At 39.2% G+C, this 24,738-nt stretch overlaps 1 protein-coding gene across 17 annotated transcripts in view; it reads left to right on the top strand.

Annotated features, from left to right (window-relative positions):
* The window catches only part of APBB2 (amyloid beta precursor protein binding family B member 2), a 377,673-nt gene that overhangs the window by 122,056 nt on the left and 230,879 nt on the right, over positions 1–24,738 (top strand). For 14 of the 17 annotated variants that reach the window (XM_044945932.2, XM_044945931.2, XM_044945935.2 and 11 more), the window contains one exon: positions 20,007–20,126. The exons of the other annotated variants lie outside the window; for them this stretch is intronic. In XM_044945932.2, coding sequence (XP_044801867.2) covers positions 20,081–20,126 — 46 coding nt within the window. In that variant the 5' untranslated portion in view covers positions 20,007–20,080. The remainder of the gene's footprint in view (positions 1–20,006; positions 20,127–24,738) is intronic. 17 annotated transcript variants of the gene reach the window in all.

The following is a 24,738-nucleotide window of genomic DNA, read 5'->3' on the forward strand; positions in this document are numbered from 1 at the left end:
CTTCAGTTATAAGATAAATAAGTCATGGGAATGTAATCTGCAGCATGTGACTGTAGTTAACAATACTGTATTATATATTTGAAAGCTGCTAAGAGATACTAAAGTTCTCATCCCAAGAGAAAAAAAATTTTAACCTTTTTATTTTGTATTGGGGAATAGCCAATTAACTAACTTACTGTGGTGATCATTTTGAAAACTGATCAAGTAAATAAATCATTTTGTGTGGAGACTTTTTCTGCCAGCAAACTAAAGTGGTACTCCCAACCTTAAAGAGTTTTATTAGGAAAGATGGAGGAACACAGGAAACAAAAGTTCTGGTCCTGGTTTTGCTAACTGCTAGTTGTGTGACTTTGTATTATATAAGCATTCCTTCCAGGGGTCATCATCTGCTTATCCTTAAAATGATTTTCACATGCAATATGATTTTAAAGGTCCTTGTCAATCAGGAATTCTGTGCATCTATAATAACTCCTAAAAATACACAGTACAATTTTTGTTCAGGATGGGGAGCGTATGTATACCTGTGGCGGATTCGTTTTGATGTTTGGCAAAACTAATACAGTGTTTCAGGTTTAAAAATAAAATAAAATTAAAAAAAATAAAATAAAAATAAATAAATAAAAATACACAGTACAATTTTAGAACAAATTGAGCCTCTCTGAATCTGATGATGGTGATTACCTTTCTGGACACCACCCTGGTTTGTGACTCTAGCTGTTCTGTGGAGACCCAGGCATTGATCTTGCTGGAAAAAACCATTCCACCCATTATCTGATACTATTCTATTCTGTTGGTGTGCTTTTCACATGCAATGGCAAATAGGCTTTCCAAGTATCCCCAGTGATGGTCTCATGCAAAAAGTTGTGAATTTGGTCCATTATCAGCCTGATGTTCGGAGAAGGCAATGGCATCCCACTCCAGTACTCTTGCCTGGAAAATCCCATGGACGGAGGAGCCTGGTTCTGCAGTCCCTAGGGTCGCTGCGAGTGGGACGTGACTGAGCAGCTTCGCTTTCACTTTTCACTTTCATGCACTGGAGAAGGAAATGGCAGCCCACCCCAGTGTTCTTGACTGGAGAATCCCAGGGCAGGGGAGCCTGGTGGGCTGCCATTTATGGGGTCGCACAGAGTCGCACACGACTGAAGCGACTTAGCAGCAGCAGCAGCAGCAGCAGCCTGAATGTTAGTGATGATGCCATTGTATTTTAAATGTTGAATCTTCTATGTAGCTGAATGGTGGCTTCGAATTTGCAGTGCTCAATATGTTACTTTATAGGTTTATTATTTTATTATTATTGTTTGTTGGTAATTTGGAGCAGTTCACTGTTGAAATGTGTTAAAAAAGAGAATAGGTACAAATTTCACAATTTCTGGAAAGAAATATCTTTGAAGTTTTGATAAAGATTCCATTGAATCTGTATATCACTTTGGGTAGTATTGACATTAAATATTAAGTTTTCTGATCTAGGAATATGGGATATCTTTTCATTTATTTGACTTGAATTTCTTTCAGACATTTTTTTGTCGTTTTAAGTATATAAGCCTTTTGCCTCTTTAAGATTATTCCTAAATATTTTGTTCTTTTTTGATTCTATTATAAATAAAATTGTCTTTAATGTTCATTTTGGATTGTTTATCATTAGTGTATAGAAATGTAACTGATTTTGGTGTGTTGGTTTATATTCTATAACTTTGTTGAATTTGTTTATTCTACCATTTTTTCCCCTGAAATTGTTAGTGTTTTTTACACCTGTGATGGGTTTTAATGTTGTCTGTGAACAGAGATAATTTTACTTCTTCCTTTCCAATTTGGATGCTTTTGCCCACCGCCCCCCCCCCCCCCCGCCCCCACCCCCGCCCCGACTTTTTTCTCAATTGCTCTGGCTAGGACTTCCGGTATTATATTGAACAGAAGTGGCAAGAAAAAAAAGTGGTAAGAGTGGGCATTCTTGCCTTGTTCTTGATCTCAATGGAAAAGCCTTCAGCTTTTCACCACTGGGTATATTGTTAGTTGTGGTCTTTTCATATAAGGCTTTTATTTTGTTGAAGTAGTTTTCTTCTGTTCTTAATTTGTTGAGTGTTTTTATCATGAAATAGTGTTGAATTTTCTCAGATTTATTTTCTGCTTCAATTGAGATGATCATGTGATTTTTTTTTTTCCCTTTCAATGTGGTGTGTTATACTGATTGATTTTCATACGTTGAACCATCTTTGCATTCCAGCAATAAATCCCACTTCTAATATTCTGTTGAGTTGTTTACCAGTATTTTGTTGAGGATTTTTCCATCGATATTCATAAAGAGTAATGGTCTGTAGGATTTTTTTTCTTTTAAAGAACACTGTCTTTGGTGTCAGTATAATACTGGTTTCATAGAATGAGTTTGGAAGTGTCTTTATTTTTTTATTTTAGGAGGACTTGGGAAGGATTGATGTTAATTCTTCTTTAAATGTTTGATAGAATTTACCAGTGAAGCCATTGGTCCTAGGCTTTTCTTTCTGAGATTACTGACCAATATTGTTATAGGTCTGATTTTCTTTCTTCATAATTCCATCTTGGTAGGTGTAATTAGAAAGATACCTATTTTGTGATATCTAGGTTATCAAATTTGTTACCATACAATCGTTCATAGTACTCTTTTATAATCGTCTTTAAATTCTCTTTTATAATTTCTTTAAAATTGGTAGTAATTTCTTTTTCATTTCTGATTTTATTTGAATCTTCTCTATTGTTTTTTAATCTAAAGGTTTGTCAGTTCTGTTGGACTGTTAAAGAGCCAACTTTTGGCTTTGTTGATTTTTCTGAGGTTGGCTTTTATGACTTTTATTCATTCTTATACTACTTACCAAATTGATATTTATATTAGGTCAATATTAGACTTCTGTATTTTGTTTTTGTCATTTTGGCAGTGAATAAGACCCCTTTACCTTATATATGTAGGTGTATGAAGGGTTTAAATAATAATTGCTTTTAAAATAATGAACTTGACTTTTTTTTTCTTCTTCGGTGATATTTTTCTTTCACAGCTTATTGTACGTTTGTTCTTAAAATTTGTTGCATTGTTGTGGCTACTGTCTCAGGGATAGTTTAAGTACTGCCCCATGCTTTGGTTTCCAACTGTAAAGTTCCTTATATTTTCTTCATGCCAAACTGATAGAAGTTCAGATGAGATTAGTTTTCATTATTTTAAATAAAAAATCCAATTATTTATGAAATGGATGAACCTAGGGAGGAAAACTTAGAGGGCTAGTAGGTGAAAAGTTAAAAATTTTAATTCTGCTTTTGTGAACCTTGACATTTCATTCACTGATGTCAACTTACTGCCTCTTCCCATCTTATTCCCTCATGCATAATTTTAAGATTACCAAAATTCAATCAGTGGCCCTCTCTGTGATTATAAACCAATAGAAAGTTTCAGCATTACTTTCAAGGGAATGCCACTCAAAGCCAATCATTTCATAGCCCCCATTCCAAGCTAAAAAGTCTTGTCTAGGCCTGTTGGTTTCTTAATTACTTCTTGACAATCCATTTACTCAAGTCGAGGCTATGGTCTTTCCAGTGGTCATGTACAGTTTTGAGAGCTGGACCGTAAAGAAGGCAAAGTGCCAAAGGATTAATACCTTTGAACTGTGGTGCTGGAGAAGACTCCTGAAAGTCCCTTGGATAGCAAGAAGATCAAACCAGCCAATTTCAAGGGAAATCGACCCTGAATGCTCATTGGAAGGATTGATGCTGAAGCTGAAACTCCAGTATTTTAGTCATCTGATGTGAACAGCCAACTCATTGGAAAAGTCCCTGATGGTGGGAAAGATTGAGGGCAGAAGAAGCAGAGGGTGTTAGAGGATAAGATGGCTGGATGGCATCACCGATGCAATGGACATGAACTTGGGCAAACTTTGGGAGATGGTGAGGGACAGGGAGCCTGGCGTGCTGCAGTCCATGTGGTTGCAAAGAGTTGGACACAACTGGGTGACTGAGCAACAATAATCCATTTCCATTTGGACCACAGATATTTGATCTCAGAGGTACAATGATGACTTGACTCCTGTTGTATGATGTCCTTGTTCCTTTTATTATCCCAGTCTCTATATAGACTTATTTGTGACTCAAATAACTTACTTTGTTAAGAGATTTCTATCAATTTCCTCATAGATTTTTTAGTTTCTTGCCTAATTTTTATTTTACAGTTGCTTTATTCTGTTTATTCTTTATTTTTTCATTGATTCTAAGACAGACCTTTCCCATCTTAACATTCTTGATATTTGATGTATCTACAACTATTGGCAGCACTTTTGTTTTATTCTTAGTACATAAAATAGTAGTATATCTTCCAATAGCAGTTAGATTGATTAAAGAAGTCACTATTAATAATCATTATAACAATTACCATTGGACACAATGTTAAAATGCTACAAGAATTTGTAAATGGCAAGATAGTTTGACAATAGGATCTATAAATGATGATATAAATATTAAGTATTACAAAATGTTTAGAGTGGAAAAATCACCTATGAGCTCCAAGTCTAAGTACTTACACAAGTGTTTTTGTGTACATTTCTTTCCACTTTTCTTTTACATATATATACATTTTTATTTGTTCATAGTTGTAGTATACATCTTATTTTGACCTTTTATATTTTATTATTGTTATATCTTAATTTTCCTCTGATACAGGCCTTCATATTTGTCACTTTTAGTAGTTCCATAATCTATCCCATGTTTGACCATAATAAAACAGCACATTGCCCAATTGATGAAGACTTAGAATATTGCCATTTTTCCTATGATAAACTATGCTTCAGTGAATGCCTCTTTTGTGTATTTTTTGACTCTTAATTTTGACCATTTTCTTAATGAAATATAGCTTTGTAGAAACCTCCTGAACTTTGTTTTATTGTCAAGAATCAATCTTTGTATTCAGGAAAATCACCAAATAAATATCTACTCTTGTAGTACTTACCATTCATTCATCCATTCATCGTTAATATATTGGTTGTTTTGTGTTCAGTTGTGTAGAGCTAAGTGTTAAAAAAGTTCTGTAGGGTGTACCTCTGACCTGTATTGTCTCATACTCCAGTGGGAGACTCAGACTGGTCAAAAGTAAATACAGCAATTTAATGAGTGAGGTCAGAAAGATATGGTATGGAAGATACGGTAAAGTTTCTTAGTTGCATGAAGTTACTTTGACAGTATTGTTGACTCATATCCTTTGATATAAGAAGAGTGGATATAGTCATGTCACATAAGATTTTTTAAAGTGTGTATACTAGGCTTAATAATATGGCAGAGATGGGTCCCCTTTGACCTGTCCAACCTCTTGTCCTTCACATTAAGTCTCTCTGGGGGCCTGTGACCCAGTGTTCATCAGTGCTGCATGGGTCGTGTGTCTGCAGTCTGTTGAGTCCCTGCTGGCAGCAGGCGTGTCACGTGCCTCATTCCTTGTCCATGTCCACTAAAGACTGCTGTGTTTGTAGTAAATGTTGGAGGAGTGGTTTTCATTTGACTTGCTTTCAGTTACAGTTTTTCCAAATGAGCAACAGTGTTTCACCATTTTATACTTTCTTTAGAATGTCACTGGTTTAGTTTACACTGTGTGATATTGATTTATTCAATGCCATTTTAATTATATCTTGCCATATTTGTTGTTGGGACTTCCCAGTAGCTCAGACGGTAAAGAATCTGCCTGCAGTGCAGGAGATCTGGGTTCGATCCCTGGATCGGGAAGATCCTGTGGAGGAGGGCATGGCAACCCATTACAATATTCTTGCCTGAAGAATCCCGTGGACCAGAGGAGCCTGGCAGACTACATAGTCTGTGAGGTTGCAAAGAGTTGGACATGACTGAGCGACTAACACCACCATATTTGTTAAAAAATGTAGATTAAGAAGGTATTTGAGAGATTATATAATCATATAGAGATTCTTTTTTTAAAAAATTATATTTATTTTTAGCTATGCTGGGCCTTTGTTGCTGCATGGGCTTTTCTCTACTTGCAGTGAGCAGGGGCTACTTTCTAATTGCGGTGCACAGGCTTCTCACTGCAGTGGCTTCTCTTACTGCAAATCATGGGTTCCAGGCGAAGAGCTTCAGTAATTGAGGTACCTGGGTTCCTCACTTGCAGTTTCCAGGCTCTAGAGCAAAGGCTTGGTAGCAGTGGCACAAGGGCCTAATTGCTGCACAGCATGCCGGGGTCTTCCCAGGCCAGGAATTGAACCCATGTCTGCTGCCTTGGCAGGCGAATTCCTATCCACTGTATCACCAGGGAAGCTCTATATAGAGATTCTTACAGTAAAAGTTAAAAAAAAAAAAATTTGCTACTTAATGATGGTTGACAGCATAACCTACACAGGATGAAATAGAACCCCTCATTTCTGGGTGATCCCTTAAGCCATTGGAGAAGGGGAAGAACAAAAAAACACTTCTGTATACCTAAATATTAATTCAGGCTTTGGACACGGTGGGTTTTGGAAATAGCAGAGTTTCACCGTTTTGAAATTCATTAGCTAGCTATGAATTTGCCTCCTTTATATTATGCATCAGAAGCTGACCCTTATTTCAAAATTTCTCAAAAAAGTAGTCGTGGAAAAAGCTTTTGAGACTTGTTTCTTGGAATCCCGCTGCCTTTCTCTTTTGATTTTTGCAAGTGAAGGAGCAGGATTGTGCTTTGTTCTGTCCAGAGCTGTGGCGATTAGATTGCATATTCTCTCTGATACATACACATGCTGCTGTGTGGCATCACTGTCCATTGTAATCCCAAAGAAAAACAGGGAGTGGGGGACAGCGAGGCGGTTGATCTGGGATTGACTAAAATAAATTTATCTCAGCTTTTCAAAACACTGCATGAGCACAATATAATTCACTCGGACAACTGTGGAATGAAACTCTTGTTTTAGCAGCCATTAGATATTTCATGGGAACTGACGGCACAGGAGAAGAATTTATGGTAAAGATGCTTTGGCAGTTGAGAGAATTTGAGGTAGCATTTACATCAGCAACTGAAATACAGTTAATTTTTTTCCAAGGTGACCTTATATCCTAACTTCTGTGACTGAGGAATTGATCTCTTGGCAAGTCTTTGTGAAATAACACCACAGAAAGGAAAGTTATGTGCGTACATCAGGCTTTGCATTTATTTTGTAAGCTTTCTTTACAGGGTGGGTATAATCTTGTTCTGTACAATTAACAAAAACTGTAGCTATACTTTGTCTTGAAGCACTTCCTCATTTTCCAAAAACAATGCCCACCACACAGAGAGGCTTTCTTTCTTTGCATCCACATTTCTGTTAATGTCATCATTGCATTTGACTCTTTTATGAGGCCCTTTTGGTCAGATCAACAGTTCGTTCCAATCTATCTATCTTAACTTCTAGCTTCATCTGCAAAATTTGTGTGGTTAGCCCGACACACATGCAGATAAATTGCCTAGGGTTCAGCCTTCTCAGTCTTGGGACTAAATATGCTGCAGTAGGCTGAGCTGATGGATGTAGCTTTTCAGCAATATTGATGTTTCTACCGTTGAGTATAAATCTTTGCATGCCTTGGTTTGCATTTTCATATTCATGTGCAGTTCTTGACCACTGGTTTTCAAACGGCTTCATCTCTCAGAAAGCTCTGTGTTGAGTAGAAAGACAAAGAAAATTGTTCTACCTCACCCACTGCTCTTCTGCCCACTCACAACAACAAAAATCATGAGCACAAGTCTTTTGCCAAATGTGAGGAGTGACAATTCACAAACTGATTACATTCTCATGGCTTAATGTAAAGTCAGCTTGTGATTTTGTACTTGGAGTGTGTTTTCTAGTGGGAGAAAACAAAGAATAGATGAGCCCATTGAAACTTTTAACCCATAATATTCCAGCAGTACAGTTTTATTTGTAACTTAAAGCTTAACCTTCCCCCATGTTTCCCCATGGAAAAATGTCCTTAATTCTGCTTTAGTATCATAAGGAACATAAATGTTTCATTCTTAACTTCAGTAGATGGTCACCTATCTCCACCTGTGTATTCTGGGGCAGTGTATCAGGCAGGGTTCTTAGATAGATGCAGTAGAGACTGGCTGAAGGGTTTACACAGGAAAGTAATTTGTTGAGAAGATAGTGGGTAGTTTCTAGAACTGATGGAAGTTGGGAACAGGATGGAGCAATTAGACACTACACAGCCAGATTCATAGCCAAGGTCATATGCTATGATTAGTTCAGTGCAGGGTGGACTCTATCACAGATCCTGAACACAGGCTCATGCTAGTTTACACTGACCACACCACTAGGGCCAGACTTTTGCTACCAGATCTGCCACCTTACCTGCCTCTGGGCACTAGATGTTGTTGCTGTTGCCCTCACCCGTGATAATTTACTCCTGCCTCTGGGCCCAGCTCTCAATGCAGGGCTGGCCAAAACTAGGTCCCATGCCTTAGCTGCAAGGGAGTCCAGGAAGGTCCAGCCATTTTTGTCTCTACGTTGAAAGGTGTGTCTCTTCAATACTCATATGATGAGAAATTTCCCAAATATAGGAAGAGAGTCCTGATGTTGAACATTCTCCATCCTTCTTCCCTCCTTAAGGACAAATCTTCACTATGAGAAGCACAGTAGGGTCTCTGGTAGATGAGGAGTAGACAGCCTGTTTATCCACTTGCAGTTGTGGTTAATGATTCTGTGATCACAAAGATAGAGGAGCCCCCCTTGTGCCCTGGTATCCAGGGGGCTTTCACCACGTGTTGACAATTTATGTGTAACTGATCTCTCATGCAGTGCTCCTTACTAGTTTAAGGTGAAATGCATTCAATTGAATTTTTTAACAATTTGATTAACTAGGAGGAGACTAAGATTATGTGTTTTTTTTTTTTAATTTATAGTATAAAGTGAAACTTCACATCATCAATTTGTCTTTGATTAGGTGGTTTATATATTTTAGTCATAACTTTATACCCTTTTAAAAATGTATTTTTTGTGTGAAGTAATATTGGGTTGGCCAAAAAGTTCATTTGGGTTTTCTGTTAGATCATATAGGAAAACCTGAACTAACTTTTTGATCATCCTAGTACATGTATATAGGTTACGAGTTCCTGCTTGTGTATTTGCTCTGTCATTTCCTGTTTCTCAGAAGCAACTGCTTTCAATTCAGTTAGCATTTCTTCTGATATTTACTTCCATGTAGCTAATATCTTTATATTGATATTTCTTGATTTTTTTTTCATTTTTAGACATTAAATATTGAGTTTCTATTAAGGAAGAGAAGGAGTTAGCTTTCTTTTATACTCCTTCCCTTAAATACCTGCTTCTCACTCTCTGAGATAGTTGTATCTCCATCAATATTTTCCATAGCTGAGTTATGCAGTGGCTTTGTTTTCTTTTTTGTACAGTATGTTTAAAAAAATCTTTGTTTTGTTTTTTTTTTTTTTTGCTTTCCATTCTATTTATGTGCTACTTATTCATCCCCAAATTCTCAAATAAGGTCAAACGCAACGGCTTGGCTCTCACTTCTCCTGTGTGTGTGTGACGTTTTTCCGGGAGCCTTCTGTTTGCCTGCTCCCTTCTGGACCGTTCGCTCTTGAGGCCTTATGCACAGCTGTTGACCTGGAATTTTCCTTTACTACCATGTTGGGAATTCTTGATTGACCTGTTTACTGAATAGCATCTCTCCTGGTTTCCTTTTTCTCTGGGGGGAGGCACATTGCCCACTTGCTTCTTGAGAGAGTATGATGTAATTTTTTTGCGATCTGGCATGTGTGAAGATATCACTTAGTCTCTCCTCACATTTGATTGATACAGAATTTAAAGTTGGAAATGATTTTCCCGAGACTTTTGGAGTCCTTACTTCATTTTCTTCTACTTCCAAATTTGCTCTTGAATTGTTGGATGCTTTTCTGAGTCTGGTTATTTTATATGTGACTTTTTTTTTTATGTAGGGGGTAGATTGTAGAGTCTTTTACTTTTAATCCCCTAATGTTTCATATAACATGCCTTGGTGTGTAACTTTTTTCATCCATGGTGATCATTTTTGTGGGAGGTAGTGGATGGTTATTTTCTTACCACTGTTTTCTATATTCTCTTTTCTGAAACTTACTTGTCAGACACACTGGAACTTTTGTATTTTCCCTCCAACTTCCTTATTGTTTAAAAAAAAAATTCCTGACCTCTATCCTCTGATTTTTGTTGTTGTTGTTGTTCTACTCTAGGGGAACACTTATCTCTATTATCTTCTATCCCTTCTATGATTTTTAATTTCTGTGATCATAATATTAATTTCTAGTAACTCTTTCTTGTACTCAACAATATTTCTGTTTTATAGCATCTTATTTTTTTCTTTATGGGTGCAAATATCTTTTAATAATGGATATGGAGTGTTTTCCTGCTCCCAGAATTGACCCTCTTTTCTCCTGAAGTTCCTGTCTGTCACGTTAGACTCTTCATCACATGTCCAGTGATCATTTGCTGTCCATTTTTATTTATGTGAAGGCTCTGTATACATGAATAAGTGGGCAGGCTTCTTCTCACGTCACCTTGGAACCTTACTTACCATAGAATGGTTTTCTGTTTTCAGAAGCCCCCTTTCTCCCTGATTTTGGTAACTGTAGATCTCTTTTCTTGGGCTGGTTAGAAATCCAGCAAAGAAAGTTATTTCCATTTGGAGTGTATGCTTTTGCTCAGTCCTCTATTTCAGAATGGTACCTCTACTCAGTCACTCTTCCTTGTGGTCCTGAGTCCCGACCTTCTCAGATAGAAGGAGAGAGAGCTGGCAAGCTTCATGGCTCAGGATGGATCTGGAGGTTTGCTCCTTAAGATGTCCTACAAGTGGTTCTCCAGTTGTCACTGCTACCTCCACGCTGCCTTCTCCATTCATGCCCCCATGATGTAACTGTGCCTGGACTAGTACTTTTCTAGGGATCTGTGCCCCACATTGGCTGGCTTCTTCCTGTCAGTTCTACCAGTACACATTTAGTTTTGTCTGTCCCTCTTTGAAAATTCACTCATCATTAGCTCATCTGCTTTCCATTTTCCAAAAAATTTTTCCATCAACTTTCCCCTCTTCCATTCTCCTGTGAGTCTATCCCTGACTCTTATTTAGTGGAATCTGGAGGGAATGTAGTTAAGAACATAATTGTAATCCACCACTCAATCCTGAAAATCCCTAATCATTAACTTTTCAAGTTTGGTTTTTCTACCTGGATACATGGTTGTCCAGTCCATTAAAGAAGAGTTAATTTGGTTATTCTAGGATGGATTCCATTTACTATATGTTTGTTTCATTCAAGGATTGTTACTCTCACTGTCAAAATTGAAATAAGTGTCATCCTTTCTTGATTTGAGTACATACTAGGAGAAAGGGTCAGCTATTTCTTAGGTATAATTCCAAGTCAGACCTCAAACCTGTTCACAAGAATAGCATACAATTTACAGTATTTCAAAAAAATGACTTTCATCCCCTTGGGCTTTCCACGGCCATAATCCCAGTTAGGTCACACTTTCTTAAGTCCCCTACTAGTTTGACTTGAGTCGTGTCCAAGCTGGCAAAAAACTCTTTTCTCAGGAGCATTTTATGCAGTGGTCCCAGGTATATTTTATGGGCTTCCAGGTGGCTCAAGTGGTAAAGAATCCACCTGCTGCTTCTAGAGACGCAGGTTCTATCCCTGTGTTGTGGAGATCCCCTGGAGGAGGAAATGGCAACTCACTCCAGTATTCTTGCCTGGGGAATCCCAAGGACAGAGGAGCCTGGTGGGCTACAGTCCATGGGCTCGCAAAGAGTTGGACGTGCACTCATGTGTGCATGGGTATGCACACACACACAAACACACACACACACACACACAGAGACAGGTATATTCTGTAGGATACTGAGTTTCCATGAAACGTATCTATAGATTTTATAGATGATTGTCAGACCATGATATCCTTCTTTATTCTTAGGATAAAATCTCAGAATATCCCTTGCAAAATGCAGAAGATTTCATAATGTGCAAAGGCTTATGTTATTGACCTTGTAAACACCACAGCAGAATCAGGGCCAAATATGACCTCTCTTTCAACTTTTTCCTCATATTTTATTAGTTCCCCAGTTTTAAAACATTAAACATTTTTTTAAAGTTGTTAATATATTAATGTATGTCAAGAATTACTGTAAGATTACTATGGACCTTATTGAACCATTGTTAAGCCAAGAGGAAGCCAATTCAAACTTTAAAGGTTTTTGTATCCTGTAGGGTTTGAATGAAGATAGGGGAATCTGATCTGATTCCCAATCTAGAGTTTGCCAAATCCATTTTTTTTTTTTTTTTTTTTAAGAAAAATGTTGTTTACCTTCCCTTGGTAGAATTAATGCTTTTCTGTTTCAGACACCTCATGTTCTTTGTTGACAAATCAAGATTGAGAGTATGCAGAGCTTCTGAGAGGAAACATTCCTAGTTGAAGGTTCCTGTTTTCATCATGATCAGTCAAGAGTGCCAGGCATCTGCTTTGTGCTAAAGCTTACTAGAAGTGTTGCTGCCTCCGGAGCAACAGGCAGGAAGTACTTCTGCCCTTAAAACCAAAAATAGATGCTCTTTCTCATTATCATAGCTTAAAAGATCATCTTTTTTAATGAGATGGGTGCATCCCTTGTGGTTTTCACAGATTTAATGATCAGATTATTTAATGCAGAACTTGGAGAAAAATAGGTCTGGTGAGACAGATAATGGAAATTTTCCTGAAAGTTAAAGCAACATCAACTTTGTTCTTTTTCTTTCCATAAATCTTTTTACTATTTCTTTTCTCTTTTATTTTTTATTTACTATTTTTCATGGTACTTAAAGAAATTTTCCTGTCTTATGTTAACATGTTGGTACATTTACATAATTTTCACTCTATTTTAACTTCAAAAGATCATCACTAAGGAAAAAAATTATTTGCAAGAAGATTTAGATGTGTCAGTATTTAAGTATACTGTATATAGTCTAAGTTGCTGTAGACAACTCTATTGTATGTTAATGTGTTGGCAGTCAGAAGGAGAGAAATGGCTTCTTTACTGATTTTACGAAGTTCTGTTTGTGTTTTGAAAAGTGAAGCAAGGGGAAATAAAGGGAAGAAAGAATAAGGGAAATAAAGATAATGTATATGAAAGTGCCTTGTAAATTGCTAAATAACATAAAGATGGTAGTTACTGTTATTGCAGTGATATAACTTCCAGTGAGAAAGCAAAGATTTAATAAAGAAAAATGGGAAAGGGGGAAAAGAAATCATTTGAATTAAGAAAAAGAAAGAAAGTGGGAATATCATAATGCTGGGGGGAGGTGCAGAGTTTTACAATCTGTTTTTTTTAACCTGAACATTCAATAATACTTGTACTTCCTGTTTAAACAGTAATGTTGAAAACATTTTATTAACAGGGGCTTTCCTATAGTTCAGAGGGTAAAGAATCTGACTGCAATGCAGGAGATGCAGGTTCGATCCCTGGTTCAGGAAGATCCCCTGGAGAAGGAAATGGCAACCCACTCCAGTATTCTTGCCTGGAGAATTCCATGGACAGAAGAGCCTGGCAGGCTACAGTCTACGGGGTCACAAAGAGTTGGACACGACTAAGCGACTAACACATACAAAGAAAGGTTGTTGAAAATAATTTGGGAAGAAGATCTTATCATATGAGGTGGTGAGAGTTGGATAGAAACCACCAGGCAGATGACTTTCTCAGCTCTAAATAAAGATCTATGTGTCATAGGGCATTAGGTACTGTGTTTCCATTTAATTAAGGTTTAATTTACATTTGCTTATACTGTCTAAGCCTTTCATTTGTTGTTCCTCATACCTTTGCAAGATAGGTATCATTAACCCATTTTACAAATGGGTGTAGAAGCCTAATTGACTTGCCTGCAGCTACTTATCTAGTGGCAAAGCCCTCTCTTCTCCAGGTTTTGAGTTTATTTACACATTTCCACAGATACTTCACATCAGAGCAATTGATTTAGTTGTGTTCCTGGATATTCAGCTTACTAAATGTCTCTAAAGGAAGTCCTTGTTAAATAACCATGTGTGTGTGTGTGTGTGTTACTTAGTCGCTAAGTCGTATCCGACTCTTTGCGACCTTATGTACTGTAGCCCACCAGGCTCCTCTGTCCATGGAATTCTCCAGGCAAGAATACTGGAGTGGGTTGCCATTCCCTTCTCCAAGGGATCTACCCAACTCAGGGATTGAACCCAGGTGTTCTGCATTGCAGGCAGATTCTTTACCACTGAGCCACCTGAGAAGCATCATGGCAACTGTAGGAGGTAAATATTACTATTATTTCCATCTTATAATATCCATCTTATGGATGAGGAAACTGAGGCATGGTCACTTACTAATACCACCCCAGAGCACATTTGGGGTTTGGCTACATTTGTACTAAATGACTTCCTGTGAGTCTTAAGGAATAGGAATTGAGTTCTATAAGAACCCAGGAATAAACAAAAAAGACATCTTGGCTGCCCTAGTATGGGTTCAGAATGTGAACTGTGTCCTTCAGAGCTTATGTGGAACTTGGTATTTTAAGTTTTAGTTCTCTTAGGCTTTTATATTTTATTTGGTTTCCAAACTCAGCTGACTTGACGAAGGGAAAGATTGATACTTGAACAGTAATGAAACTCACCTCCTGATAGCAGGGGAGAGGAGATAACCAAACTTGGCAGGCAAAACATCTCCCAAAATGTAGCATTCGTGACCTTTGAGGGGAGGAGCAGACATCCCTCTGTGCCTGGAAAGGTGGTTTTGCCACTGGCCAGACCACTGACCACTGGCGCTGGTCAGTGGGTTACCAGCAGCACCCACATAGAGCCAGCTTTTCATCCTGTCCCTTTGTCCCATCCATTCATCTTCCACTCAGCCTGACTCCACTTAGCCCTAGACCTGTGACTCAGATTTCACCTTTGGGTCTCCTTTTCCTTGGTGTTTGAATTTCAGCAGCCTCTTCCTTTTGGTTCCCAGAATGTCCTGTTGCTTTGGTAGGAACTCCCCATCCAGTTCATGCTGGTAGAAATTGAACATCTGCTTAGTATCCACAGGGCTCCCGTCTTTTCCTCAGTCAATATTTCTCATGTTCTAATAGAGCAAGATAATTGATAGTCATATTGATGATTCTTTGCCACCGGAGACTAATCGTTTTCTGGACTCTCTGAGAAGGCATTATCTTTTAGTGAAAAAAAAAAATCCAATATGATTGAAATGAAACCCGTTTTATTACTTAGATGGGTCATCCTTTACCTATTATGAAAATCTTCATCATAATCATGTCTTACTCCTTGAGGTTTCTAAAAAGCAGAAATTATACAGTATTATAATGCAGGGTGATACCAGAGAATTATGAGTTATAGAATTTAGCATAAGCAACTTTCTAGTAGCTTGAACCCGCTTTCATAGCAAAAAAGATGTTACATTGAACAAAGCCCTTTAGGAAAATATTTCGCTTACAAATTTGTCTTTTAGGGCAATAGCAGCAAGTACTTAAGTAGAGTGATTATGTTATCATAAAATAGTTAGAAAGGGAGATAGCAGAACAAGTGCTTGTTGACATAGAATGTTTATTTTGGAGAGAATTCTTGGCATTTTTGCCCCATGTCAGCATAATAAGAATTTGGGGGAGAGAAGGGAAGCGTTAATGTATTTGTTGAGGATTAATGTCCCTGTAGAGAGCATTTGTGTTAGTGAATATATTATGGATAGTATCATAAATACAGTAATTAAAAAGTTGCACACTAAACACTTTGTGTACTGGCATAAATATTCCTTTCCTCTCCTTGGTGGCTTGCATTCAAGTGAATAGTGTATTGTTCATCTTGGTCTCCTGGATTCTTTTTTCTCTTTTTGAATAATTAATGTATTTTTGGCTGTGCAGGCTTTTCTCTAGTTGCTGCGAGCAGGGGCGACTCTCTAGTCGCGGTGCTCTGGTTTCTCATTGCGGTGGCTTCTTGTTGCAGGCTCGAGGGTACTCAGACTTCAGTAGTTGCAGCGCAAGGGCTCAGTAATTGTGGCTTGTGGGCTCCAGAGCACAGGCTCTTTCGTTGTGGTCATGGGTTTAGTTGCTCCACAGCATGTGGGATCTTCCCGGAACAGGGATCGAACCCATGTCTCCTGCATTGACAGGTAGATTCTTCACCACTGAGCCACCAGGGAAGCCCTGGTCTCCTAGATCCTTAATCAAGAATCGAAAAAAGATTGCAGTGTTCTAGATCTGTTTCCTTCTCGATATATTGCTGTTCAGATGGGCAGAAACAGTCAGTGTTCCAGGACCAAGTTACTGAGTGATTTTTTAACAGTTCAGAAGCACAGAGTGCGTACTAACAGACAAAACAACCACCTACAATTCCTTACTTTGGGGAACTTTGTCCTTAAAGTTGTCTCCAGACAATACTACAGTGTGCTTCTTGTCATGTGTGAAATGTGTTCACTGTGATCGGTGATACCTCGGAGCTTATGTGCCGTAAAAGAAGTGAGATGATGAATAATACAAATCCGTGTCAGGATCAGAATTTTTAAGGAGGCGAGACTTGATTATCTCATTAGGATCTGTTGCCCCAGTGGGTTGAAGCTGAGTGGGTGGCTGTGTGAATGAGCAGTAGGAGGAGAGGCACCCTGCTGTTAAGAGTAATGATGTTCTGTCCTTCTCACTGAAGGATAACAAAGAAGGCAGATGTAAAGTGGGCAATTTCTGTTTCTTTGTGTACACAAAATGTTTGCACCTACTTATTTTCCCTTTTAAGAGGCATATTGTTTTTCATGATTTCTGAACTCTCTTACTTACACAATATTTGTTTATGAGTTCATAAAGAGTTTCTTCTATGGAGAGGAAAGTGAGTGCGATTGAAAGCGATTTGCAGCCTGGCTCTGACATCAGGGTGGGAAAGGAAGGAATAGAAAGAGTAATTCTGTCCTCACCATTTAATTGGCCTCTTTATCTCCTGGTTGTGAGAACTCTTCGCTTATGTATTGGTTTATCCATTGATTCCATATTTATGGACTGCTTGCTATATCCCCTGTGCCCCAGGGATGCAGAGATGAATGGCACAGTCCGTAGGCATCTGATGGCTCCGTAACCTTCTCTGTCCTGGCTGACTTTAAGGATAATCATGTGTTTATCTACAATTCTGAAATTCTGTCATCCTCCAACGATGGCCAGTAGATATGGTCATGTAACCAAAACAGACTAGTTCCGGAGTGGCCTTGGAGTTTGTGAGATCACAAAGGTTGCTTGGAGAACAGAAAAGCTACTTTATAAGGTGTTTTCCATCGCATTAGACTTTCTAATGAACCTTGCTACGCTTGGCATTGTTGGAGCTGTTTTCAAGAGCAGAGCTACTCCACCCACTTCCAGACTCGCCAGAAGCTGAGGTGGGAGCGTGGGCAAGAGACTGGAGCAGGGTGACATCTTAAGGGACATTTCACTAGGAGATCACGGGCAGGTGCCACTGTCAGCGCCAGCCTCCTCCTCTTGCCTTTTCTTTCAGATGCCATGACTTCATTCTCATTAGATTAGTCATGTTAGAAGGTATCTGAATGGAAGCATCTTAAGAAGCCTATAGGATAGTAGGTCATGGTTTCACTTAATGAAACTATGTGTAAATCCTTGGAAAGGTTGGCACTGAGATCAAAAATCATTTTAAGAAGTGAATTCATCTGTATCTTTTGCTTGTGTGCTCTTTCTTTTAGTACTAATAGGTTCTGCTGTGGGTGTGCTGATCTTGCAAATGCCCCTTCCTGTCTTGATTCGTACTGGCTATGTTTATTTACCTTAAAACAGGGTTAGGCTACTTTAATTTTAGAGGATAGCCCAATATCAAGATTTTCAGGATCTGTGGCATCAAGCCATTTGTGTGTCAACTTATTCTTCGCAAAGAGCCATGGCAACTATTTTGTCTACGATGTTGATGCCATTTGGTCCATTGCCTCTAATATCCCACCAGTGCTGTTCCTTTCAAACTTACCATAACCAGATTTGTTTTATTCCTTTAGTTCTACTATTCTTCTAATGTCAGAGGGTTGTGGATTCCGCTTCCTCTTAAAATCAGCTTTTTCATTTGTCTTCCTGACCCTTTTACCCACCTTCTTTGGGTCATCCTGTTCTTACCTCTCCCTCTTGAATGCTCACCCTTTCTCTCTCTACTGATTCCTTCAGCTAATCAGTGGACTTCGATTAGCACCAGTCTCTTCCAACAACTGCTCATTCTCCTTTCTCTTCTCTTACTTGCTCTGTTATCTCTGCCTCCACCACCTCAATGAAACCACCTTCAATCAAGGTGGCCCTTGACTGCTGAAATGTCAAATCCAAAGCTGTATTTTTCATTTCTTGTCTTTAATCATCTCATTGTCTTCCGTGGTGCCTCTCTGACTGTCTTCTTTGGTCTTTTTCACAAGGTCTTTTTCCTCTCCCTATCATTGTGTTCTCTAGGCTTCTGCTTTTAGCACTAATCCTCCAGTTGTCTCCCTCTACCCATATTCCCTCAGTGATCTCACCCGCTAATCTAATTTCTGCTACTTCCTATGTAATAACCACTTTTATGTTTTGCTCAGGTTTCTTCGCCAACCTTCACACTCAAGAATATCTGGAAGTCCTCACCCAAATCTTCTACATCTCAGTTTCTAATGCACCAAACTAAACCCATTGTCTTCCTTATTAAACTCGTTCATTCACTAGTATTCTTCACCTCTAATGTCACTGTCAGCCACCCACATGGAGTCAGGTACCATGTTGTTCTGCTTTTAGTGTCTGGATGTTTCAAGTACTAACTCTTCTCCCCTTTTTCCTTCCCCACCTACCTCCATGCCCCAATCTTACCCGTTCCTCTCCTACCTGACAACCAAACTGGCCCTACTTGTCTCCTTGCCTCTGCTCTGCCCTCTGTGAATCCATCCAGAAAGTAATGGATCTGAAACTCAGATCTGATCCCTCAGTGGCTCTCTGCAGCCAGTTCAAAGGTTTTGAATTTGTATACAAGGGTGCGGTCGCTCCACTTCTTTCCTGGCTTCACCCTGGAGAGTCTAGCAACGCTGAATCATGCTATGCAGTTTCTTACTTCTGCCTTTTCCATTGTCCGGTCTCCTACTCCCAGCTTGGCTGAGTCCTGCTCAGCCTGAGGACATGCTAGGCATCCCTTGTATTTTGAAAGTCTTCCCTGCTTCTCTATTTCTGGGATGCTTGCCATGAATCTGAGTCGCTGTGTACATCCCACTGCCCTTGGGGGATCATTTGTGTGTTTTTTCTCGGTCCCAATAGACTTTGCTTTCCTTAAAGGCAGAGACAGTGTCTTATCTCTGTAGCTCTCGAGCCTAGCACAGTGCTTCGCATATAGGAGGTGTCCAACAAATGATTTTTAAGTGAAAAATTGATAAGGACAGTGAATCAATTTGTCTACAAAACTGGGCAAAAGTAATCCATGCAGAGTAGTACCTTTACAAGGGGGCACGAAGTGGGGCTTCTGGGGTGCTGATAATGTTCTGGGTTTTGATCTGGTGTGTTCAGTTTAAGAAAATTCATTGAGCTGTCCATGTGTGGTATGTTGTCATTTTCTGTATGTTTTACTTCAATGAAAAGTTTTAAAAATTTAGATATTTTTGTTGCTCAATAGAGAAAATTTCATGTCTCCTTTCAAGTTTTTCAAGTTTTTATAGTGTATGAGTTTAGACGTCACAACAAAGAGCCAGGCTAGTGCTATTCCTTGATGTGAAGGAAGAGTGAGATGAGAAAGCGTCAGTGTGGGTGGGGTCGTCTGGTCTTCTCAAGAGGGCCAGTGAGGGCCAGCACTGATGGACAGACTTGTGGTCACCTGTGCTTCTGTCACACTCAGTAGAGGGACCACATGCTAATTATCAGCATGCTCTGGGCCTTCCGGCAGTGGCAGGGAGACTTCATCTTGGATGTGACCATGAATAATTCATCAACCTGGTTATCTGGAAATTTGTGGTCATCATTAGCATTTTAATGAAAAAAAAATGCAATCATTATCCTAAATCTGTTTTTTTTATTTCTGCCTTTTTTTTTTTTTTCCTCTCTTTTTGTCTCCCTCCTATAACAGCTTAACCATCTCAGTCTTTCCTGAGTACTTGGAAACTGCCGGGGTCCCTGACAATGTGCTGACTGGTCGTCGCTATGGGCAGACGGTACCCAGAGGCTCACTGTCATCCAGGCAGCTCATGTACGTATGGGATTTGTCTCTCTCTTTTTTTAACCCCCTTTAATTTTCCGTGTAGAAAGTGGCAGGGTACTGAACTGGTGAAGGTTTATAAGATATACATGAGAGTATTCAGAAATGCAGGAGAATGGATTGCTCTAGGGTAAGTTTTTAATATTGAATGATAGGAAATGTTACCTAAATTAGGATTTTTATGAATCAGTGGCCCTTAAGACAGACCAGAAGTGTATATCAGCAGTCTCTCTTTTCTGTTTTAGTATATCCACTTACGCATAGGTGTTTTTTTTTTTTCTGCTTGTTTGTTGAAGCTTTCCTTTCTCATTGCAATATATAACATTTGAAACAATAGCAATGCCATAAATTAGAAACACTTCCCAGTGACTTAAAAAATACCTTTGAAATAAAAAAATTCATGGACCCAGAAGAGGTCCTCAGGGTATGTCATTGTTGAATACATGTTGGCGAGAGAGTTCCCAACTCTAATATCTTACCATTCTCCACGGGAGGAAAGTGTTGATTCCCCCGGTGATGACTTACTGTGTCTCACAACAGTTGCCTTTTTCCAGTATTAGTCTTTCAGGAATGTCCACAAATGCAGCCTTTTCCTGTCTGATCCCTCTCTGATTAACTTAGGAGAAATATGGTCGTTGCACATTTAATGATCTCTTATTTCTATATAGTCTGTCTCAGACTTATTTTTTGCCCCCTAAGTCTCTAAACCTTAGGCCAGCTCTTTAGGTATTTACTTTTTATTTTTTTTTTGGCATCCTTTGGACCTCTGGAGTTTTGGCTTCAAATCAGGGATGTGTTTTGGGTCATTCCTTGGAGTGCTTGTGCTCCCCATCCTTCCATAGTTATGTTTATTCATAGTCACCCTTAAGCCCCATTTCCTTGTACATTTCCTTTTTTTTTTTTGGCCTTCATAGAAAAGTTAGAACCACCCTCAACCCTTCCCCCAGACAATTGCTTCTAAAATAAGCCAGGTCATTAGAAGAAGTAGCGGAAGGGAGAGCTGACAGCGAGTTGGGGTTCAGACCAAGCACACCAGCGTTAAAGCCACTGGGTGGGAGCAATGGCCTTTACACATCCATTTTCGTGTCCTTCAAGGGCATCACTGTATTACCCTAAAATTAGCGATTTTCATAGTGAACATAATCAGAAAAAGTTTACCCTTGTGATACTGTAAAATGGAGATTGGCAAAGGGTGGCCCTTGAGTCAAATCCAGCCCATTCCTGTTTTTGTAGGGGCTAACAAGGGTTTTTATATTTTTGAATGGCTACCTGCGTAATCTCTGTTTTTGCTTCTTGGCCCTCAGAGCCTAAAATATCTACAATTTGACCTGTTAAGAAAAAATGTTGCCTATCTCTGCCATAGAAATATTTTGAAGGCATGTACTACTATTGAACCATATGAAATTGTTAATATTCAGCTGTTTTTGACCTACAAAAATGCTGATTGCTTATGTGATGGTTTAGTCGCCACATCATGTCTGACTCTGTGACCCCATGGATTATAGCCCACCAGGCTCCTTTGGCCATGGAATTCTCCAGGCAAGAACACTGAAGTAGGTAACCATTCCCTTTTCCAGAGGATCTTCCCCACCCAGGGACTGAACCTGGGTCTCCTGCACTGCAGGCAGATTATTTACCAACTGAGCCACCAGGGAAGCCCACGATTACTTATGGTTCAGTCTAATATATTTCAAGGAAATTCTTCCTTTAAAATGGTTAAAATTTTAAAATTTGGGCTCTTGGGGCAGAAGAAGTAAATTACCTTAGGAAATTCACAAGTGTTGACCTGCTCATTTGGGCCAAGCCCAAGAGGGTGTGAGCAAGGCCGCGAGGGCCATCAGTGTGCTGGGCCCCTACTGCTCGCCTGCCCTGGCTCTCCTGCCCTCCCTTCTCTCCCACTCACAGTGTGGACACTTCCTCCCTTTCTTAAAGAATTGCCATTTAAAAAGTTTCAACAGCATTAGGCACATACAATTATTTCTTTTGGCCTTCTCTCCTTGACTTCCTCTGTTCTCAGTGATGAAAGACATGGATTTTGTTTGTTCTTCTACTCTGTGCCACTCTCTGCATCGTGAATTTGCTAGAAATTCTTTGCTTCAAGGGGGATATGCTTTGGAAGGTTCATATTATCATCGTCACTTCACAGATGAGAAAACTGAGACTTGAAGCAACAGAGTAACTCGACAGGGCAGAGTTGCAGTTTGAGCCCAGATTTACTGCCTTCTGCTTGCGTTCTTTCCTCCCACCAGACTTTCTAGTGACCTGGTCATCACTTGGGTGATCACTTATTTAGATATTGTCCACTTATCTGTTCTGCACGCCATATATTTCAGTACTATGGTCTTAGAAGCCTAAAAGATTCAGCATCAAATGATGCTGATATCTGTCTCATATCTCCTTTTTTTTTATCCATTATTTGAACCCAGTAACTACAGGTAATCTGAAGGCCCTAATAGAGAAACAGCGCTTTAAAAATCATACAAGTAATATATGTTTAATATAGAAATTTTTAATTTAATTTTTATTTTATATTGGAAGATAGTTGTTCTACAGTGTTGTGTTAGATTCTGGTGTACAGCAAAGTGAATCAGTTATACATATACATAAATCCATTCTTTTTCAGATTCTTTTCCCATGTAGGTAATTACAGAACATTGCATAGAGATCCCTGTGCTCTACAGTATTATCTATTTTATATATAGCAGCGTGTTCAACTGAAGCAATTAAGCAGCAGCAGCGTGTTTGTATTGATTATTTTATATATAGTAGTGTGTATGTGTTCCAGTACTCTTGCCTGGAAAATCCCATGGATGGAGGAGCCTGGTGGGCTGCAGTCCATGGGGTCACTAAGAGTCGGACATGACTGAGCGACTTCACTTTCACTTTTCACTTTCATGCGTTGGAGAAGGAAATGGCAACCCACTCCAGTGTTCTTGCCTGGAGAATCCCAGGGACGGGGGAGCCTGGTGGTCTGCCATCTATGGGGTCGCACAGAGTCGGACACGACTGAAGCAACTTAGCAGCAGCAGCAGCAGCAGCAGTGTGTATGTGTTAATCCCAAATTCCTAATTTATCCCTCCCCCGCATCTTTCCCCTTTGGTAACTATAAGTTTGTTTTCTAAGTCTATGAGTCTGTTCAATTCAGTTCAGTTGCTCAGTCGTGTCCGACTCTTTGCGACCCCATGAATTGCAGCACTGTTTTGTAAATAAGTCATTTGTACCAAATTTTTAGGTTCCACATATAAGTGATATATGATGTTTGTCTTTGTCTGACTAACTTCACTTAGCGTGATAGGTTCATCCATGTTGTTGCAAATGGCATTATTTCATTCTTTTTTTTTTATAGCTGAGTAATGCATGGGTGCTTAGTTGTGTCCAAATCTTTGCGACCCTGTGAATTGCAGCCCACCAGACTCCTCTGTCCATGGAAGTTTCCAGACAAGAATACTGGAATAGGTTGCCATTTCCTCCTCCAGGGGATCCTCTCAACCCAGGGATCGAACCCCCACCTCTTGCAACTCCTGCATTGGTAGGCAGATTCTTTGCCATTTCACCACCTGGGAAGCTCATGGCTGAGTAATATTCCATTGTATATACGCATCATGTCTTCTTTAGCCATTCCTGTGCTGATGGACATTTTTGTTTCCATGTCTTGGCTATTGTAAATAGTTCTGCAGTGACTTTGGGGTGCATGTATTTTTTAGAATTAGGGTTTTCTCCAGATATATGCCCTGAAGTGGGATTGCTGGATCATATAGTAACTCTGCTGCTGCTGCTACTGCTGCTAAGTCGCTTCGGTCGTGTCCGACTCTGTGCAACCCCATAGACGGCAGCCCACCAGGCTCCTCCGCCCATGGGATTCTCCAGGCAAGAACACTGGAGTGGGTTGCCATTGCCTTCTCCGATAGTAACTCTAGTAGCCTTTAAGTCTTCAAAGCTTCAGCTTTCTCCACTGACTCTGATTTCCATTTTCAGTTCTGGCCCAGGGATTTATTTCTCATGATTTTGACTTGTTTTCTTTGTATTTAAAAAGTTGTTAGATCTTATTCAGATTTTTCATGTATTTGAAATAGGTAGTCTTTTTTTTTTTGTCATCTTTGCTTACCATATTGACTATAAACTTTACCGCTGCAGTCTGATTAAAGGATTTTTAAGCCTTTTGAATCATCTGATTATAATCCCTGATTTCCTTAGAACTTTAAATAGAAATAGGAGTTAAATAAATATTACTTCAGTGGATGGGTGTTCTGCAGATCCTTTTACTGAGTTGCCTTGTATCTGAGTAACCACACTTGTGTAGTTTAGTGAACTGCAGTCTCAATGATGGACACCTCATTCTTCGTGGAATACCACTTTCCGTGCACAGCTCGAAATCAGTAGGTTAGGCTATAGATTGTCAGATGTTATGTGAACCAAAGCTGTGAAATTGTTTTATGAGGCCTGTCTCCTAGCAGTATTTTTAGGTTATTTATAAATATGAAAACATATTTCATGTCCTAGTAAGTAAGGGTCTATCTTGACTTTACGATTAATAAAGAAAGGTTACTTCTATATATTTATCTTTCTCTGAAGAAGAATTGTCCAAAGTTCAGTCGTCCAAGTT

The sequence above is a fragment of the Bubalus bubalis genome, chromosome 7 (assembly GCF_019923935.1).
Source record: "Bubalus bubalis isolate 160015118507 breed Murrah chromosome 7, NDDB_SH_1, whole genome shotgun sequence".
Taxonomy (NCBI): domain Eukaryota; kingdom Metazoa; phylum Chordata; class Mammalia; order Artiodactyla; family Bovidae; genus Bubalus; species Bubalus bubalis.